Below are 17,571 nucleotides of genomic sequence, written 5' to 3' on the forward strand. Positions count from 1 at the left end.
AAATAAAGAGCCTCTTGATGAAAGTGAAAGAGGAGAGTGAAAAAGCTGGCTTAAAGCTCAACATTCAGAAAACTAAGATCATGGCATCTGCTCCTATCACTTCATGGGAAACAGATGAGGACACAGTAGAAATAGTGTCCGACTTTATTTTGGGGGGCCCCAAAATCACTGCAGATGGTGACTGCAGCCATGATATTAAAAGACGCCTACTCCTTGGAAGGAAAGGGGTAGACAACCTAGACAGCATATTAAAAAGCAGAAACGTTACTTTGCCAACAAAGGTCCGGCTGATCAAGGCTATGGTTTTTCCAGTGGTCATGTATGGATGTGAGAGTTGGACTGTGAAGAAAGCTGAGCGCCAAAGAATTGATGCTTTTGAACTGTGGTGCTGAAGAAGACTCTTGAGAGTCCCTTGGACTGCAAGGAGATCCAACCAGTCCATCCTAAAGGAGATCAGTCCTGGCTGTTCATTGGAAGGACTGATGCTGAAGCTGAAACTCCAATACTCTGGCCACCTCATGCGAAGAGTTGACTCGTTGGAAAAGACCCTGATGCTGGGACGGATTGGGGGCAGGAGGAGAAGGGGACAACAGAGGATGAGATGGCTGGATGGCATCACCAATTCGATGGACATGAGTTTGAGTAAACTCCGGGAGTTGGTGATGGACAGGGAGGCCTGGCGTGCTGCTATTCGTGGGGTCGCAAGGAGTCGGGCACGACTGAGCGACTGAACTGAAGGGAACTGAAGAGAAACCTAAAATCCTTGGTTTTACTTTTAATTTTACCAACACAACTACATTAAGACAGCAGCTGGATTTTTAAATGAATCCTGATTCCTTCCAACATCTCCAGTAACTCCTCTAGGACCTATCGTGTTAGGTATCCTGGGGTTGGAAATACACTATTAACACCAAATTGGTGAAGAAACATACTACCTGTAATCAGTGCTAAAACATGTACGGTAAACCCTAACTAAGCACTGGAACTTCTTTTTCAGAGCTGTTCCTGAAACAGCCACATCCTCTCCTTTGTTGTTCAGTCACTCAGTCATGTCCGACTCTTTGTGACCCCATCGACTGCAGCACACCAGGCTTCCCTGTCCATCACCAACTCCCGGAGCTTACTCAAACTCATGTCCAGTGAGTCAGTGATGCCATCCAACCATCTCATCCTCTGTCATCCCCTTCTCCTGCCTTCAGTCTTTCCCAGCATCAGGGTCTTTTCCAATGAGTCAGCTCTTTACATCAGGTAGCCAAAGTATTAGCGCTTCGTATCAGTCCTTCCAATGAATATTCAGGACTGATCTCCTTTAGGGTTGATTGGTTTGATCTCCTTGCAGTCCAAGGGACTCTCAAGAGTCTTCTCCAACACCACAGTTTAAAAGCATCAATTCTTCAGCGCTCAGCCTTCTTTACGGTCCAACTTCACATCCACACGTGACTACTGGAAAAACCACAACTCTGACTAGACGGACCTTTGTTGGTAAAGTAATGTCTCTGCTTTTTAATATGCTGTCTAGGTTTGTCTTCCAAGCCGTCTAACTTTTCTTCCAAGGAGCTAGTGTCTTTTAATTTCATGGTTGTAATCACCATCTGCAGTGATTCTGGAGCCCAAGAAAATAAAGTCTGCCACTGTTTCCATTGTTTCCCCATCTATTTGCCATGAAGTGATGGGACCGAATGCCATATTCTTAGCTTTTTGAATGCTGAGTGTTAAGTATCCTCCCCTACTTAAACATAAACAAATAAGGTCTCATAGATATATCTCAAAAAACATGGACTCCTAAATCAAATAATTAGAAAAGGAAGATACTTTTCACAAAAGCCACATTATTCTTTCAAGTGTAGAAATATTTATTAAATGAAGTCAGTTTGGGGTAGTTACTGAAACATACTAGTAAGCAGCAATCCAGAGCCAGGAAACACTGCTCCCCCTGTGCTCAGCAGTGGCCAGAAATACACTGAAGTGTTTCAAGTAGCCATAAACTCATTGAGAAAGCTATGAAACAGTTCAAAATCATCACTTAAGCCACTTTAAACTCAAAAGGCCCATACAAACTCAAAAAGCCTATACAAACCCTATCTTTTCCTTCTAGTACATTTTACACTTAACATACATGTATCCGGTTGATTTAAGTAGTATAAAATAAAAACCTTACAATGAAAAGAAAAAAAGCAGTTTCTAGATATGAAGTTCCTTAGGAGAGAGCATTGATCCATTTTGAATAAATTTACAGTGCCACAATTTAAAACAGTATCAAAATTTGATGATAGCTTGATACAGTATATACATTACATAATGATACAAAATTTCACTAATTTGTATGTTTAGATGATATATATGGTTCTTTTTTATTAAACATACTTCAACCTATTACACAGGCAGAGCAACCCTTTCCATGATTCCATGATTTTCCCACTCCCTTTAAAACAAACATACATACATATTAGAATAGGGGAGACAAACACAATGCAGCATTCAACTGATGTTCTTATAAGAACTAATTCTTAAATTCCAAGTGTATAATGAAAGTTAAGCAAGGTACAAACTACCCTCTAGCCTACCCCGTCTGTATTTAATTCCACTGCACCTTCCCTACAATAAAGAATGTCATGAAGATTAGATTATTTTTGCTGGTCCACAATTTCAACTGGTATCAAATTCTAAGAGTGTGACTTATAAGATATAGAGAAAAACAACAAATTTAACAATTATATGAGCTTCCAGTCACATATCCTCTGAGAGACTTGACATAAATGCCCTTTATGAAATTTTTATAAGTAACTACACACACATATACACATTGTGGTACTTAAAGAGTATTAGAAGAGAAAAATTAAATTTGAACTTGAGTCTAGGGTACATGTGCGTAGTCAATTCTAAAACTCTCTGAGGAAGAGATAAAAGAGGGATGTTCTTTAAAATTCCTAATTTGATTCAAATGTGGCAACGTAAGTATCATTTGTATAGCACTTGATAGTTTTGAAAGTAATTTCCCAAACTTTATCTTTAACCCACACAACCCTATTTTAGGAAAAGCAAGAACTACCTCCTGAGGGACAGCTGGTAACGTCAGTACAAAAGACCTCTATCTTCTCACGCTTAGTACACTGCTGTTTTCATGACACCAATCTCTCAAGACAAATATGTGTAAAGAAAAAAAAAACTAAAAATGCACACATTCTTAAAAACAAATATATCTCAGAGAAGCATCTAAAACACTCTCCCTCTATTTTTAACTCCTCCAATGTAACTGTACTAAGACAACAAGTGGATTTTTAAATAGACTAAAAGAGGGGGGAGAAGAGCACTGTTGATATAAGCTTTATATGTTCAATGAGATTACAATAAAAACACAGGGAATACTAGCATTATAGAAGCTATACAAGATAGGGCACTTTAACTAAATAAAAGGACACAATCTTTATTAAGCACAAATTTATCTTTAATTCCAGTATTTTCCAAAAAAGAAACAAAATACCACATATTAAAATGATCTCAATATTTCAAATAAGGACAATTAATCATTTCTAACAGTCAAAAGTCTAACTCAAGTCCTACAAAAACAACACAAATGGTGTCTCAAGGTAGATTTCTCTACAAACCAGACTAATGAAGACACTAAATCCCAAGCTTCATTACCTTACTTTTGGGAAACCATTTTCATTTTTCTTTACATTTATCAAAAGAATATAAGGATAGCAAGAAAATCAATCTTTTTAGAAAAGAAAATCCAGGATGTGCTTTCTTTCTGATTAAATACATATTAATTCATCTTTACCATACTGTGTGATACTGGCAATCATCTCTGAATCTTTTCAGTCATCTAATCAGAAGGGAGTCCCATTATACAGAGGACAGAAAAAAGTCTGACATCTTTCCTCAAATTAATAGATTTTTCTGCTTAATTTCTGACAAATCTCAGGATGTCAATATACAGTCTGTCATTAGGGCAATGAGTCTGAAATTTCAGCATTAGAATCAAAGCAAAGAGACTTAGAAATAAAGTGACATAATTCAGACCAGGATTCCAGGGTTCTTTATCAGGAATATAAACTATGAAGACCTTCAAGAAACAGAAATAGCAAGAGTCATAAGTTGTTTCAAAGAACTAAATACTCCAAGTTGTACGTTAAAATTCCAATCACACACACACACCATATAGACCACATCTTTTAAAATCAGATTAAAATACTAAAAGGAAAATTTTTCAATTAAATTTAAATAAGAGGGAGGCTTTTTAATTCAAAGAACTTTAGCAGTAAAAAATAAAATTGTTGTCACTGCTGTCAAATACAGAGAAAAAAACTAAAATATATCACTATGTAGTCCAAGACATGCTTACTATTGAAGCCTCTTGACTAATCAGCAGAAAGGTATTAATATAGATACCACCCAAAAATAAATATCTAGTAAATACTAAGCTTAACATTTTTTTTAAATCTGCATGAATATACATATAATTCAGCCACTGCAGAGCCGGCAATAACTTTCTTGTGGACCTATAAGAGCACTGTTAAGGTTCTTTACTGACTAAAAAGGAAAAAAAAGTAATGCCTTTCCTAATTAAAAAAAAGATATAGCATAATTTAGGGAACTCCATACCAAAAAGTAAATTACAATTCTGATATCAGAAACTCCTTTTTTTTTTTTTGGCCTCCAGGCTTGTGGGATCTTAGTTCCCCCTACCAGTGATCGAACCCAAGCCCCAACTGTGAAAGAGCTGACCCCTAACCACTGAACTGCCAGGAAATTTCCTGGAAACTCCTCTTTTGAAAAAGATTTTAATAAACACAGAAAGTCTGTAAAAGTTTTTTACATAATAAACATGAGATTCCAGACATACTATGAACAGCAACATTAACTTCTGAGGGAATGATTTCTAACAGGGGTACAATCTCCTTTTTTCAAAGGGTATGAAGATTACTATGAAAGAAACTTGTAGATCTTGGAATTTGGGGGTTTCACAGTCATTCCTCAATCAGTAGGCATACAACTGGCAAGAGGTTTGTTTTCTCAGGCATTCTAATGGAAGGCCAAAAGAGGCTCTACCCAGTGCTTAACTTTTTCCTGATTAGACTATTTCAATAATGTATAAACAGATACAACAGATATGGGATAAACTGGCAGTGTGTAAACTAACTTGAAATACATGAGCAGAGCCTTCTCTGGTGGTCCAGTGGCTAAGAGTGCACTTCCAATGCAGGAGCCCCGTGTTCAACCCGACCGGTGTACTAGATTCCACACGCGACAACTAAGATCCAGGACAGCCGAATGAATAAACATGCTTTTTTAATAAATAAATATGCAAAGCATCTCCTCAAGATGGATAAAACTCCATGGCCCTGGTTTGATCTGGCCACCTCAGCCCACTAGAACACTGTCCCTTTGAACTTGTTCCATCAACTTAATGAAGTTGCTGCCTCAGGCTAACCAGGCTATTGTATGAGGAACAGTTTCCCTCAAAATGTCTCCTACAGTAGCAGTGTTCTAAGCCCTGAAGTGAACTCTGAACACAAAACTAAACTTGCAGAATTCCATTTTCACATATTTAGATGAGAAAGAACACTCAGATTTAGAGCATTTACTATTTATTGATGCACTAGTAGGGAAGGAGGGATATAGAGGGGAAACTATTATGGAGAAGACACACAAAAAACTCATATAGTGAGTATTATTAGAGAAGTTATTAGAGAAGGCTGCTGCTTCTCACTGAGGGGGTGGCAATTAGGCTGAAACAGCATGACAACACCCAGGTCAGGCACTCTGAGAAGAACAATCTATGCGGTAGCTACACGCAAGAACAGGACATTCAAAGGCCCTAAATAAGGCAGAAATTAGTCTGGGGAGTGCTTTGGGGCAAGTACACAGAAGCAGCAGAGAAAATAACTCATACTCAGCCCTTGGGGATTTAAACTAGTTGGGGGAACAAAAAAAAAGATTGAAGTGCCTAGCACAGTTAGCTTTCACTGTAGATCTGTAGCAAGATTTGGAAAGAAGGAGTACAGAGGGCAGAGGCAGGGTAAGGATCTTAAGAGAAGCACAATGCTTACATTAGAAAGAGCACGAGAAACAGAGCTACCAACAGCAGGTGCAAGAGGGCACAGAAAGGTTTGGGAACCTGGACCTCACAGGAATAAGTTAAGCCAACAAACTTAGAAGAGCTCCTCTGTGTCCAGGACTCAAATGCCTGAAAAGGTTAACAGTAGATCCATCTGAAACTACTTTCACAAAGCTCTTCAGAGATCCCAAGTTTATCTATTGCAAAAGAGAAATAACAGAAATATGTTGGAGATGATAAGGTTATCAATCTGCAGAAACCGTAGATTTCCTTTCTATAATAACTTTAAGGCAAGACCCACGTGTACAGTCTGCCAAGGTTCTGTTTTGGTTTGGTCTGGTGGTGAGGGTGGGACAAGGTGCAGTGGGAAAGGAAGTTATCCAGATGCAAAGTCATTGTGTATCTCTATCTTGATCAGGGTCATGGTTACAGGTGTATGCATTTGTGAAATTCACCGAATCTACACACGGATAAATTTTTTCTCAAAAAAGTAACAAGTTCAAAAAAGAAGAACTCAAAAAAGAATTCAACTAGGAGAGGAAAAGTACAATCAACTAATACAAGACGGAGCAGAATATAATAAAAACATATATGGTCCAGTGGTTAAGACTCTGCCTTACAATACAGGTGACTAAGACCCCAGGTGCCACAGAGCAACCACGTCAACATGCCACAACTAGAGAGCCCCATACCCTGCAACTACTGAGCCCAGGAGCTACAAGTAGACAATCCATGTGCCACAATGAAAGATTACGCATGATGCAAGGAAGATCCTGCATGCCACAACTAAGACCCAATGCAGCCAAATAAATATATTTTTTAAATGTACACAAACCTGAAACTAATATGCTGTACGTCAATCACACCTCAATTTTTTTAAAAATGAAGAAAAACAAATATCTCCATAAAAATTTAAAAGGTTATACTCTATATTAAAAGAACATTAGTAAGCTGGAGTATTTCATACAGGAGTGAAATCACAAAATGTCTGCAATCTTCCCTGTTAGACCTCTATACAAGAGAGAATATGTTTTACTTTGCAGTCCCCAACATAAAATGGATTTTAAGAAAACTTTAAGACAACCAAAGACAGGCAACCAAAAAAACAAGGTGAAAAGATACCAAACAAAAGACAGCTTGTGTGCATCCATACAGGGAGGTTCACTGGAAACGGTCTCAGGGACTTACTTTAGGTCTCATTATTAAGATGGGCAGAGAAATGCAAATAAGCAAGTACCAAGCAATGAAGGCAAGAAGCCTAAATTTAAAAGCTGTGAACTCAATGTTCACAAAAAACATCAACCACACTCCATTTTATGTATATGATCATTCCATATAATGTAAGTGCCCTAACCCGAACTGAATTGTATCACTTTAGTGATCATCCTCAATCAACACCAAATAACAAATGAGGGGCTTTTGCTTTTGAAAATTCCATACATTGAGCTGAATACTTTTGTCTGAATTTAAACTATCAATTATAAACAAAGTATTCAGGTCCTTAACAGTCTGTCTAGTGTTCAACTGCCTCCTACTGTGGTTACACTTACACACACACACCCCCCAACAATCCTCAATTATGCCACTTCCATGCGGGTAAAACTTCAACGGCTCCCTAAAGTCTTTCCAAACACATTTCCAATATGATTCAAGAACCACAATATAGCCCTACTCCAGCTCTTAAGCTTCATTTCTTATTTGTATCACATTTCACAAATACCCCATCCTTCTAACCAATCTGGGAATTTTTTTTTTTTTAACCAAAGACAGCCTGTATTTTGCCATTACCTACCTTCTTCTATTTTTGAGATCCCCTCCAAATTTACTGACAAAATAGAACAGATGAATTTCATGGCCCCACCATTCCCCACTCAACTGTATAGCTTTCCCTCCTCTGACTCTCCAGGTTTTAAACTGGAAATCACATATAAAAAGAATTATATGAAGAATTATATCACAATTAATATCCACATAATGCTCTACCTTTTACAAAGTGCTTTCTTATCTCCCATACCAACTAACATCCTACTTAATGACAGTGGCTCTATTAGTTATAAAAATCCCTACAGCATCTCTATTTTCTGAAGTAGAATATTGTCATTGAATTAGAATATTTCAGTCTCTGTCTCTTAATATTTAAAAAACCCTTCAGTTATACTCCCATCTTAAAAAAGAACCAAAAAAGAAGAGGGGGAAGGGTTCAGTTTAAAGATACAATTATTTCATAAGGAATATATTTTATTCTATAATGAAAAAATAAACTTTTCCCCTAAATTAAACACCCATACATAATCTCTGAAGCTCCTTAATGTCCTTGAAAAAATGTGGTACTGAAATGGCAATCTTTAAATTCTGTCCAACTAAAGCTCTATTTATAGTTGTAAAATGTACTTCACCATATTATGCATCTATGGATATCCGACAGTACAGGTTCATAAAAGGCTGAAACAGACAACTCTAGTATCAAAAATCCAGCTTCTCACAATGCCAGACATACTAGTTTTTGGCTTTTCCATCTTCACACGCCTCTTTCCTATCTTCTGGTCTGTGACAATAGAGAATAAAGGTATTTGTACTGTGAGAACTTCAATCTGTCTACATTTTACCAAAAGTGGAAGCTGTTTTTAATATACAGTTTCATCTTGTTAGAACTGTAGAAAGATCTTAAGTTTGAGCACAGTAAGACACCAATATATATTTGTTAAATAAAGTCTTAAGACTCCCAAGTGTGGAAGTAAAATTATGTGTTTTGGGTTGACCTGAATGCTTCCTCTTATTTGTTGAACTAATCTATATTTGACTCCAATGTCAAATTAATCTTATCATCTGGAGTATTAAAATGAACAATGTAATTATACACTGAATTTTTTTTTTCCTGGCTGTACCGCAAGGTATGCAGGATCTTAAGTTCCCTGACCAGAGATGGAACCCATGTTCCCTGCAGTGGAAGCCCAGAGTCTTAACCACTGAACCATGAGAAAAGTCCTATATACACTTAATTTTTAAACAAATCATTCTGATCTCTATCTTGACTGGTATACTTAGAAGATTACTTTTCAAAATAAAGTCAAGAAAAGGAGAGACTGGTCAGGGGCAGTAAGACCACTCATTTGCCTAATCCTTCCTAAATGTTAAAGAAGAGTACAGTAAATGAGCCTATAAGCCACAGCTATAAAAATGCTTTCTGCTAAGATGTATGCTTTTAGCAAAGGTGGGCTTGCTCTGTTGCCACATGACACAAGTCTACTCAGCCACCTGGAACACTTCCTGTCAACATGTATGAAGTATCATGTGTGGCCATCACTAACTCAACAGTCAGTTTCCAGACTGACAAACACTGAAAAGAAACCAACCAAAAGTCGCCTTTTTAAAATCCTGCTTTTTAAGAAGCCTAAATTAAGGGAAAGAGAACCAAAAAAATCAGGAAGACTGGCACAGAAAGGCAAATAACTTTTTTAAACCAAAATGATTCTGACGAACCATAAGGAATCTGCTTGCATTTGAAGGTGCTGAGAGAAACGAACCCCCATTTAAACAAGCAGGAAATTGAGCTCCATTCTCTCAGTTAACTGGAGTCTGTCACCTTCCTAAAGTGAAGAGGGAACAGAATAACAACAACCCCAAATTTAACTCATGAAAATTTATGACTTGGCAAACACCTGAGTTGGGTTTTTTTTTTTTTTTTTTTTTTTGGCTATTTAACAAAACAACTAGGCAATCGTGCAAAGAAATCAAGTTTTGCTATGGTATATTGTCAGTATTTTTCTGTTCTCTCCTCTGAAAAAGTCAAGTATTTCCAACATCCTAATCAATTCATGGGCTCTCAAGGTGTCTCAGAGGTTAAAAAAAAAAAAAAAAAATCTGTCCGCCAATACAGGAGACACGGGTTTGTTCAGGAAGATCCCTTGGAAAAGGAAACGGCAACCCACCCCAGTATTCTTGCCTGGGAAATCCAATGGACAGAATAACCTGGCATGGAATGGATACAGTCCCTGGGGTTGCAAAGGAGTGGGGAACTAAACAAGAATCAACTGTTACCTAGGCAGTAAGTTCTGAGACTTTGTAACAGAGCACAGCTTCAAAGAATACACAGCCTACCCAACATACAGCCAAGATATAAAGTATTTAAAAGAAGAAAATATGAATAAAATTAATAACCCATGTATATATTCCATAACTATATAAGCCACCCTGCTTCATACCAGTCAAATGAAGCCCAGTGATCTCAACCCATAGCTTTAACTATGCTACTGCATTTATTCAGAGCCACAAGCTACAATTTATTCTTTTCCAGAAACTCTAGGGCTATTTGTAAATGGCACTTTATTTAGTCCTCTAAAGGGATACTATGTTCATTCTTTTACATATGCTGACCACAGTACTGAAAAATAATGGAAAATCTGTCAAAGACCTCTCAAATGTCAAATCATGCTCATTTATCATGTAGTCAACAGGTGGAAAAAAAATTAAATTTACACATTACAACAAGCATATAAAACAACTAAGAATGTCAATTACAGATTTAAAAAAAAAAAAAAAACTAGTTAACTGATTTTATGTGAAGCATGCACAAACCCTAAGTGGCAAAGGAAGAGTAAAACTATGCTTTCCAAACTTGTTTAACTATTTAACATCTCAATTCTAGGCTCAAGTATTAACTTTTAAAGTCACCTGTTCTCAACAGACACAGGATTTGGAAAGGCATATTAAGCAGAATAAGATGTGTACCACTCATTAACCAAAAGATTATTTTTATTTTTCTATCAAGTCTTAAGTGCTACATTCTAACATCTTACGAATTTCCAAACACTGCTGGAATTACACGTACCATTAAGAAGCAAAAGTCATCCCAACAACGTGTGTGTCTAACATTTATCTGCCTAGTTTCTGGGTAATCATAACACACGTGTGCTTCAAAATATGAGAGCACAGTGAATCAACTGACCCTAAAATATTACATACATTTAGGGAGTTCTTCCAGGCACTGGGCGAAGTTCCAATAGTCTATTACAAGCACTTATTCAGTAAGAGAGGTAAGAATAAATCAGTCCTAAATAAGGTACAACTGGCCCATGATTAGTCAGAAAGACATGAAAATTACTTTTTTTTTTTTTAAGTCAATGCTCCTCAAGGAGTTCCCTCGTGGCCTAGTGGTGAGGATTCCCGGCTTTCGCTACCCAGGCCCAGGTTCGATGCCTAGTAGAGCAGCTGGGATCCTGCAACCAGCGTGGAGAGGCCAAAAAAAAAACAGGGAAAAAAAACAAAAAACAGTCGATTTTCCAAATATTCACTTCCAACTAGGCCCCAAACCTTTCTGAAAACAAATTCTCTACTCCTGTAAACGAGTGTCCGCTCAAGTGTCCAGGTATGAACTGCTCTCCGCCCAAATAACTGCCCCTGCACTTCACTCTTCAGTACCAGGGTCGGTCGGTCCCCATTAACACAGTCACAATCACGTCTCACGCTCCACAACTACCCTGTTGTCAGAGTAAAGACTCGGGAGTGTTGGGTTGTGTGTGTGTGTGTGTTTTAAGATTAACACGTGGGGGGGGTGGGTGTCACAATAGAGATCGCTGTTAAGGAAAAATCTTTCACGTGGGGGCTGAGCGGGTGAGAGATCAGGGAAGTTAATGGATAAACAGAGAGGATCCAATACTCTCAGGATCCCTCAAACTCAACGCCCAACTTGAGGGAAAGGTAGTAAGTCAACTCACCCCCACAACCTGGTCCCCCTTCCTTCACCCTCCTGAACCCAATTCCTAGGCAAGTGCCTTCTCCCGGGGTCCCGGGTTCTCGACTCCAGCCCCCGGACTGAAGCGCAGGGAAAGGGGAGGCATTTAGGCCTCGCCTCCCAGCGGCCTTCCTCTCCCGACCGGGGCGGGAGGGGACCCAGGAAGCCGCGCCCGGTTTTCGGTGCGGGGGGGGGGGGGTGCGGGGGGTGTGGAGAGCCTAGGCCGCGCCTCCCACCCCGGCGGTCCTAGGCCTCGGCCCGCCCGAGGAGGGGCCCGAGGTCGCGGCGGCGGGCTGGGCGCCGGCTCACCTACCTGGGTTGCCAGTCATTCCAGCTCCGCGGGTATTTGGTGCCGCCGCCGCCACTGCTCAGCCGAGACCCCGGGGCTCTGCGGCTCATTACCTTCCCCGACACGACATGGCCAAGCGCCGCCGCCCGAAGAAGCGCGAGTCGCCGCCCAAACCGGCCGCCGCCGACACTCCGCTCCGGCCCGGGGCTGAGGAGGAAGCCGAGCAGCAGCAGGAGGAGGAGGCGGCGGAGGGCGGGGGAGGCGGACGGCCGTTCCGGGTTCCGCCTGAGCCCGCAGCGCAGGACGAGGAGGCGGGAGTGCCGCGGCGCGAGGGAGGCGGAGGAAGGGGAGGCGACTTCTCTTCCAGGGCCGTCCGCGGCCCGCGACGCCCGGGCCCAGGAGGAGGAGGACAGTGAGGAGGAGGCGGTGGCGACGGCGCCCCACGCTCACACAGCCACGGCTTCCCCGCCTCCCGGCTCCGCCCGCCGCGCCGCCGCTGCCGCACGGCATCCTGGGAAAGAGGGGCGGTGCCGGTGCCCGCCGGTCCAGGGCAGGGGCGGGGCCAGATCAGAAGGGCGGGGCCTGGGGCGGGGCCGGCGCACTGAGCCGACTGTCCTCCGACTGCCTGCGCTAGTCGCTGCTCTCCGCGGACCGCGCCGAAGTCCAGCCCCGCCGCGGGGGATCACGGGAGAGGGGATCTTCGCCACCACCCCCACACGCACACCCTTCCACTTACGCCCGGGGAAGCACCTGACCCCCTGAGGGCCGGGCAGTCAGGTGTAAGCCGGCAACCAGTCTAGAGCTGCGGTGCCCTTGAGGGGGTGGGGGGAGCGAGGGGGCGCGCGTGCATACATCCACACACGTGCCTTGAGGGTTCACGTGTGTCCACGTTCCTCACCTTCTACGGTAAAAAGTGGAAATTTTTAAAAAGCGGATTGACCTCCATCTACCCTGCCTCTACCTGAAATGCGCCCATAGAGTTCTGACACCTTGACCGTTTCTTCTCATTGCAAAAATAAATAAATAAATAAGTAGAAAAAGCTAATTACTGACAAGCACCAACCCCGATCCCCTGAAACGTGAAATATGCTCTATCTTCTCACGGTAACACTTGCCCACTTTCCCCAACAAAAAGAGACTGGAGAGTGGGGGTGGGAAGGAGGACAGCCTAAGCACTCTTCCCCCATCACGACAGTCCTCCGAAAGTCTTCAGTAAATCATTTGATACGTAATGCGAATGCCATGTAGAATAAAATTTCAGCAAAGTGCACATCAGACAGGTAACAGGAGTTAAATTTGGGGAGGTTATTCAAATGGATCTTACCCCTGTCTGCACAGAGGGTCTTAACCTATTTTATGTTGCAAGAGAAAAATGTATATATTGCTTGTGTGATTAAAAATGGTTACCAAACATACTTGAGATTATGAGATATTACTCATCCTCTTTCAACCTTCCACTCCTTCTTTATGCCCACCAACCTCTCAAAAAGTTATGATCCTGCCAGTTGTAGAGGATGGAAAGTTAGATTTTCAAATGCACTTTCTCACCCCCGCCCCCGCCCCACTTCACCCATCCAGGAAAAAAGAAACTCCTCTGAACTGGGGCTGTTTGACTCAACCCAGAAATTCCCACTAGGTCAGACCTAAGTATGGTCACCCACATGCGTAAAAAAAATTTTTTTTAATAAAAAACCTATGTGAAAAGGAATACATCTGGAAATTTGCCCTGGGTTCCCCCATACTTGCTTGAGGAAGGATCCCACTGTTGTAAAAGGGGCCCTACTCAATCCCTATCCTCAAGGAATTCTGGAAGTAGGGGGTCAGAGAGATAATCTATTCAATATTATTAGAAATAGCTAAAATTGCTGTGTTTGCTCAACCTTTCCTCTCTTTACCATCCTGCAAGCCTTTCTCACAATCTGAGTAAAAATGCCCCCTCACCCAAAGCCTTTTCTTAATTCTAAATTTTGAGGATTCCTTGTACCTGTTTTCCTCGGATTGTTTTCTTTTTGTGCTTCAGGTGAGTTCCCGCTCTCCTCTCTGGGACTCTCAGACCCCTGAGCAAATGGCTGATGTAGCCAGTTAATCATGTTGATTTCCTTCAACAGTTGATTGCAACAGTGGTGCAGTGACCAAATTAGGTCAGTTGTTCGAATTCCAAAATGATTTCCAAAAGACTAATCAGTACCCTAGAACCCTGAGAAAAATTTCAGCAGTCCTCTAACCTTTTCAAATTACAGAACACCAGCAGAGTAATTCAAGGGAGGGCTCTGGGATCAAATTCCAACTCTGTGTAAAAGCTGGGAGGTGGGGCGGAGGCTGAGTGCCCCAGGTTCTCATCTGTAAACTATAGATGATAATATTAGCACTGACCTCTTCAGGATGTTGAGAGGGTTAATAGCGATCTTGCGTGTAAAGTGCTTTTCACAGTGCCTGCCACTTGGTAAGCAATCGAAAAATGTTAGCTAAAAATCAGATCCTCCGCTTCTCTGAAGCACATGGGCTATTTGTATAATATATGACCAGTGAAGAATGAGAAAAAGAAAAAAAAAGTAACTGGCAGGGGTTGTGCCCAGTTGCTCAAACAATTGCTTTTTATTTATCATTTTTTCCCCTACTGTTTACATAGAAATGATTAACCCTCAAAAACAGTGTTGATACAGAGGAGATGTAAGAACGCAGAAGGTGAATGAAGTGTCATTAGCAGCAACTTCCTGGAAAGCAATTTAAGAGTGTGTATCCAAAGACTTAAAATGAATTCTCTTTCCTCCTAGGAGATTCCTCTCCTAGGACTCTATCCTAAGAAGATATGCGACACTGCAAAGTTATTTTCTTCAAATAAAGATCAGATCATGTGACCATACTGGTCAAAACACATCAATGGCTTCCCATTCTCTAGATAAAATCTAGACTCATCATTACTAAGAGCCTGTAAAAACTGGCTTATCCTGCATTGCAAACATCCCAGGGCTGCTCATACCTGTGAACAGGATCCTAATAATGGTTCTAGATTTCTTCTTCATAGTAAAATCCTCTCACCTAGGCTGTACCCCAGTTTAAAAAAAAAAAAAAATCAGAATCTCTAAATGTAGAGTCAGGCATTAATATTTTTAAGACTTCCCCAGAAGATTCTAATATGCACACAAGACTGAGAAACACCATTTTTGAGCACCTAAGAACTGAAAATGCTATTTGGGACTCCACCCTCCACCCTTACCTCCCAAAATATGTTGGTATAAAAGTTCTAAACCACTGGGAAAGAAAGACTTAAAAGCTCAGTTCTCCCATGATGACTATTTGGATAATTAAAAATACATATACATCAAATATGATCAATGTTCAAAACTTTCCAAAATTTTTTCTCACTTCTTTAGGTGGTTCGGCTTCTCTGGTTCCATTAGGACTTTTTAATTCCACTCCAAACACAAAGACAATTTCTGTTCCTGAAACACACTGAGCCTCTCCAGTCCCAGAGGTTTGTGTGTTTGGTTTGGTTTTCTTTGGTACTTGATCTTGCCTCTGCCTGGAATGCCTTTCTTAACTTTGTTCCCATTAGAGTTGGGACTAGGGTAAAGAGTGGAGTGCCTCTGGCGCTGAATTTAAGGAGGTACTCACTCTTGAGACTGACTGTCCAAATGCAATCCTGCACTTGGCACAGGCCTGCAAGTGAGTGCCTCCTTAAATCAGGGCAGCTAGGCACCTCATTTGTCTCACCTTAGTCCTGTTTTCCTTGGACCATCTCAATTTTCCTGAGAGGTTTTCCCTGACCTCCCTCTTCAAAAAAGCAGGCCAGTACCCTATCCAGGTGTGCTCTATCACACACCCCATTTCTTTCCTTTGTAACACCCATCACCATCTGCAAGTATTGGGTTTCTTTGCATATTTATTATCTGTCTCACCCTGAGGGTACAAACTCTGTGAGAATCAAGCTCATACCTGTCTCACCTCTACCTCCTCTATCCCCAGCCAACAGCACAGCACTTGACTTAGAGTAATTAAACACTCAAAAAATAGTTGTTAGTGGAAGGAATGAAATGGAAATCAACTAAGATATGGACCAAGTTCAGTTCAGTCTCACAGTCATGTCTGACTCTTTGCATGTCTTTAGTCATGCAACCTATGGACTACAGCACGCCAGGCATCCCTGTCCATCACCAACTCCTGGGGCTTCCTCAAACTCATGTCCATAGAGTTAGTGATGCCATCCAACCATCTCATCCTCTGTCATCCACTTCTCCTCCTGCCTAAAGGTTGACCTTTCCAAGCGTCAGGGTCTTTCCTCGTGACTCAGTTCTTCACATCATGTGGCCAAAGTATTGGAGCTCCAGCTTCAGCATCAGTCCTTCCAATGAATATTCAGGGTTGATTTACTTTAAGATTGACTGGTTTGATCTCTTTCAGTCCAAGGGACTCTCAAGAGTCTTCTCCAACACCACAGTTCAGAAGCATCAATTCTTCAGCGCTCAGCTTTCTTTATGGTCCAATTCTCATGACCATACATGACTACTGGAAAAAACATAGTTTTGACTAGATAGACCTTTGTGGGCAAAGTGATGTCTCTGCTTTTTAATATGCTGCCTAGATTTGTTATAGCTTTTCTTCCAAGGAGCAAGTGTCTTTTAATTTTATGGATGCAGTCACCATCTGCAGTGATTTTGGAGCCCAAAAAAATAAAGTCTTTCACTGTTTCCATTGTTTCCCCATCTATTTGCCATGATGCTTTGGGACTGATGCTATGATCTTAGTTTTCTGAATGTTGAGTTTTAAACCAACTTTTTCACTTTCCTCTTTACTTTCATCAAGAGGCTCTTTAGTTCCTCTTCGCTTTCTGCCATAAGGGTGTTGTCATTTCCATACCTGAAGTTATTGATATTTCTCCTGGCAATCTTGATTCCAGCTTGTGCTTCATTCAGCCTGGCATTTCCCATGATGTGCTCTGCATAGACGTTAAATAAACAGGGTGACAATATACAGCCCTGACGTACTCCTTATCCAACTTGGGACCAGTCCATTGTTCCATGTTCGGTTCTAACCATTGCTTCTTGACCTGCATACAGATTTCTCAGGAGGCAGGTAAGGTGGTCTGGTATTCCCATCTCTTTAAGAATTTCCCACAGTTTGTTGTGATCCACACAGTCAAAGGCTTTGGCATAGTCAATAAAGAGAAACAGATGTTTTTCTGGAATTCTCTTGCTTTTTCAATGATCCAATGGATGATGGCAATTTGATCTCTGATTCCTTTGCCTTTTCTAAATCCAGCTTGAACATCTGGAAGCTCTGTTAATATACTGTTGAAGCCTAGCTTGAAGAATTTTGAGCATTACTTTGCTAGTGTGTGAGATGAGTGCAGTTGTGCAGTAGTTTGAGCATTTTTTGGCATTACCTTTCTTTGGAATTGAAATGAAAACTGACCTTTTCCAGTCCTGTGGCCACTGCTGAATTTTCCAAATTTGCTGGCATATTGAGTGCAGCACTTTAACAGCATCATCT

The 17,571-nt window shown here is 41.1% G+C and overlaps 1 protein-coding gene across 5 annotated transcripts in view; it reads right to left on the minus strand.

The window, feature by feature from the left end:
- Window positions 1-12,598, minus strand: part of SMG1 (SMG1 nonsense mediated mRNA decay associated PI3K related kinase) — a 95,679-nt gene extending 83,081 nt beyond the window's left edge. For 4 of the 5 annotated variants that reach the window (XM_065924416.1, XM_065924415.1, XM_065924417.1 and 1 more), the window contains exon 1: window positions 12,106-12,598. In XM_065924416.1, coding sequence (XP_065780488.1) covers window positions 12,106-12,191 — 86 coding nt within the window. In that variant the 5' untranslated portion in view covers window positions 12,192-12,598. Of the gene's footprint in view, window positions 1-11,775; window positions 11,796-12,105 lie in introns of those variants that run through there. The other variant, XM_065924418.1, reaches the window with a different exon arrangement.
- Between the last annotated feature and the right edge of the window lie 4,973 nt (window positions 12,599-17,571).

This window comes from Muntiacus reevesi, chromosome 2 (assembly GCF_963930625.1).
Source record: "Muntiacus reevesi chromosome 2, mMunRee1.1, whole genome shotgun sequence".
Classification (NCBI taxonomy): Eukaryota; Metazoa; Chordata; class Mammalia; order Artiodactyla; family Cervidae; genus Muntiacus; species Muntiacus reevesi.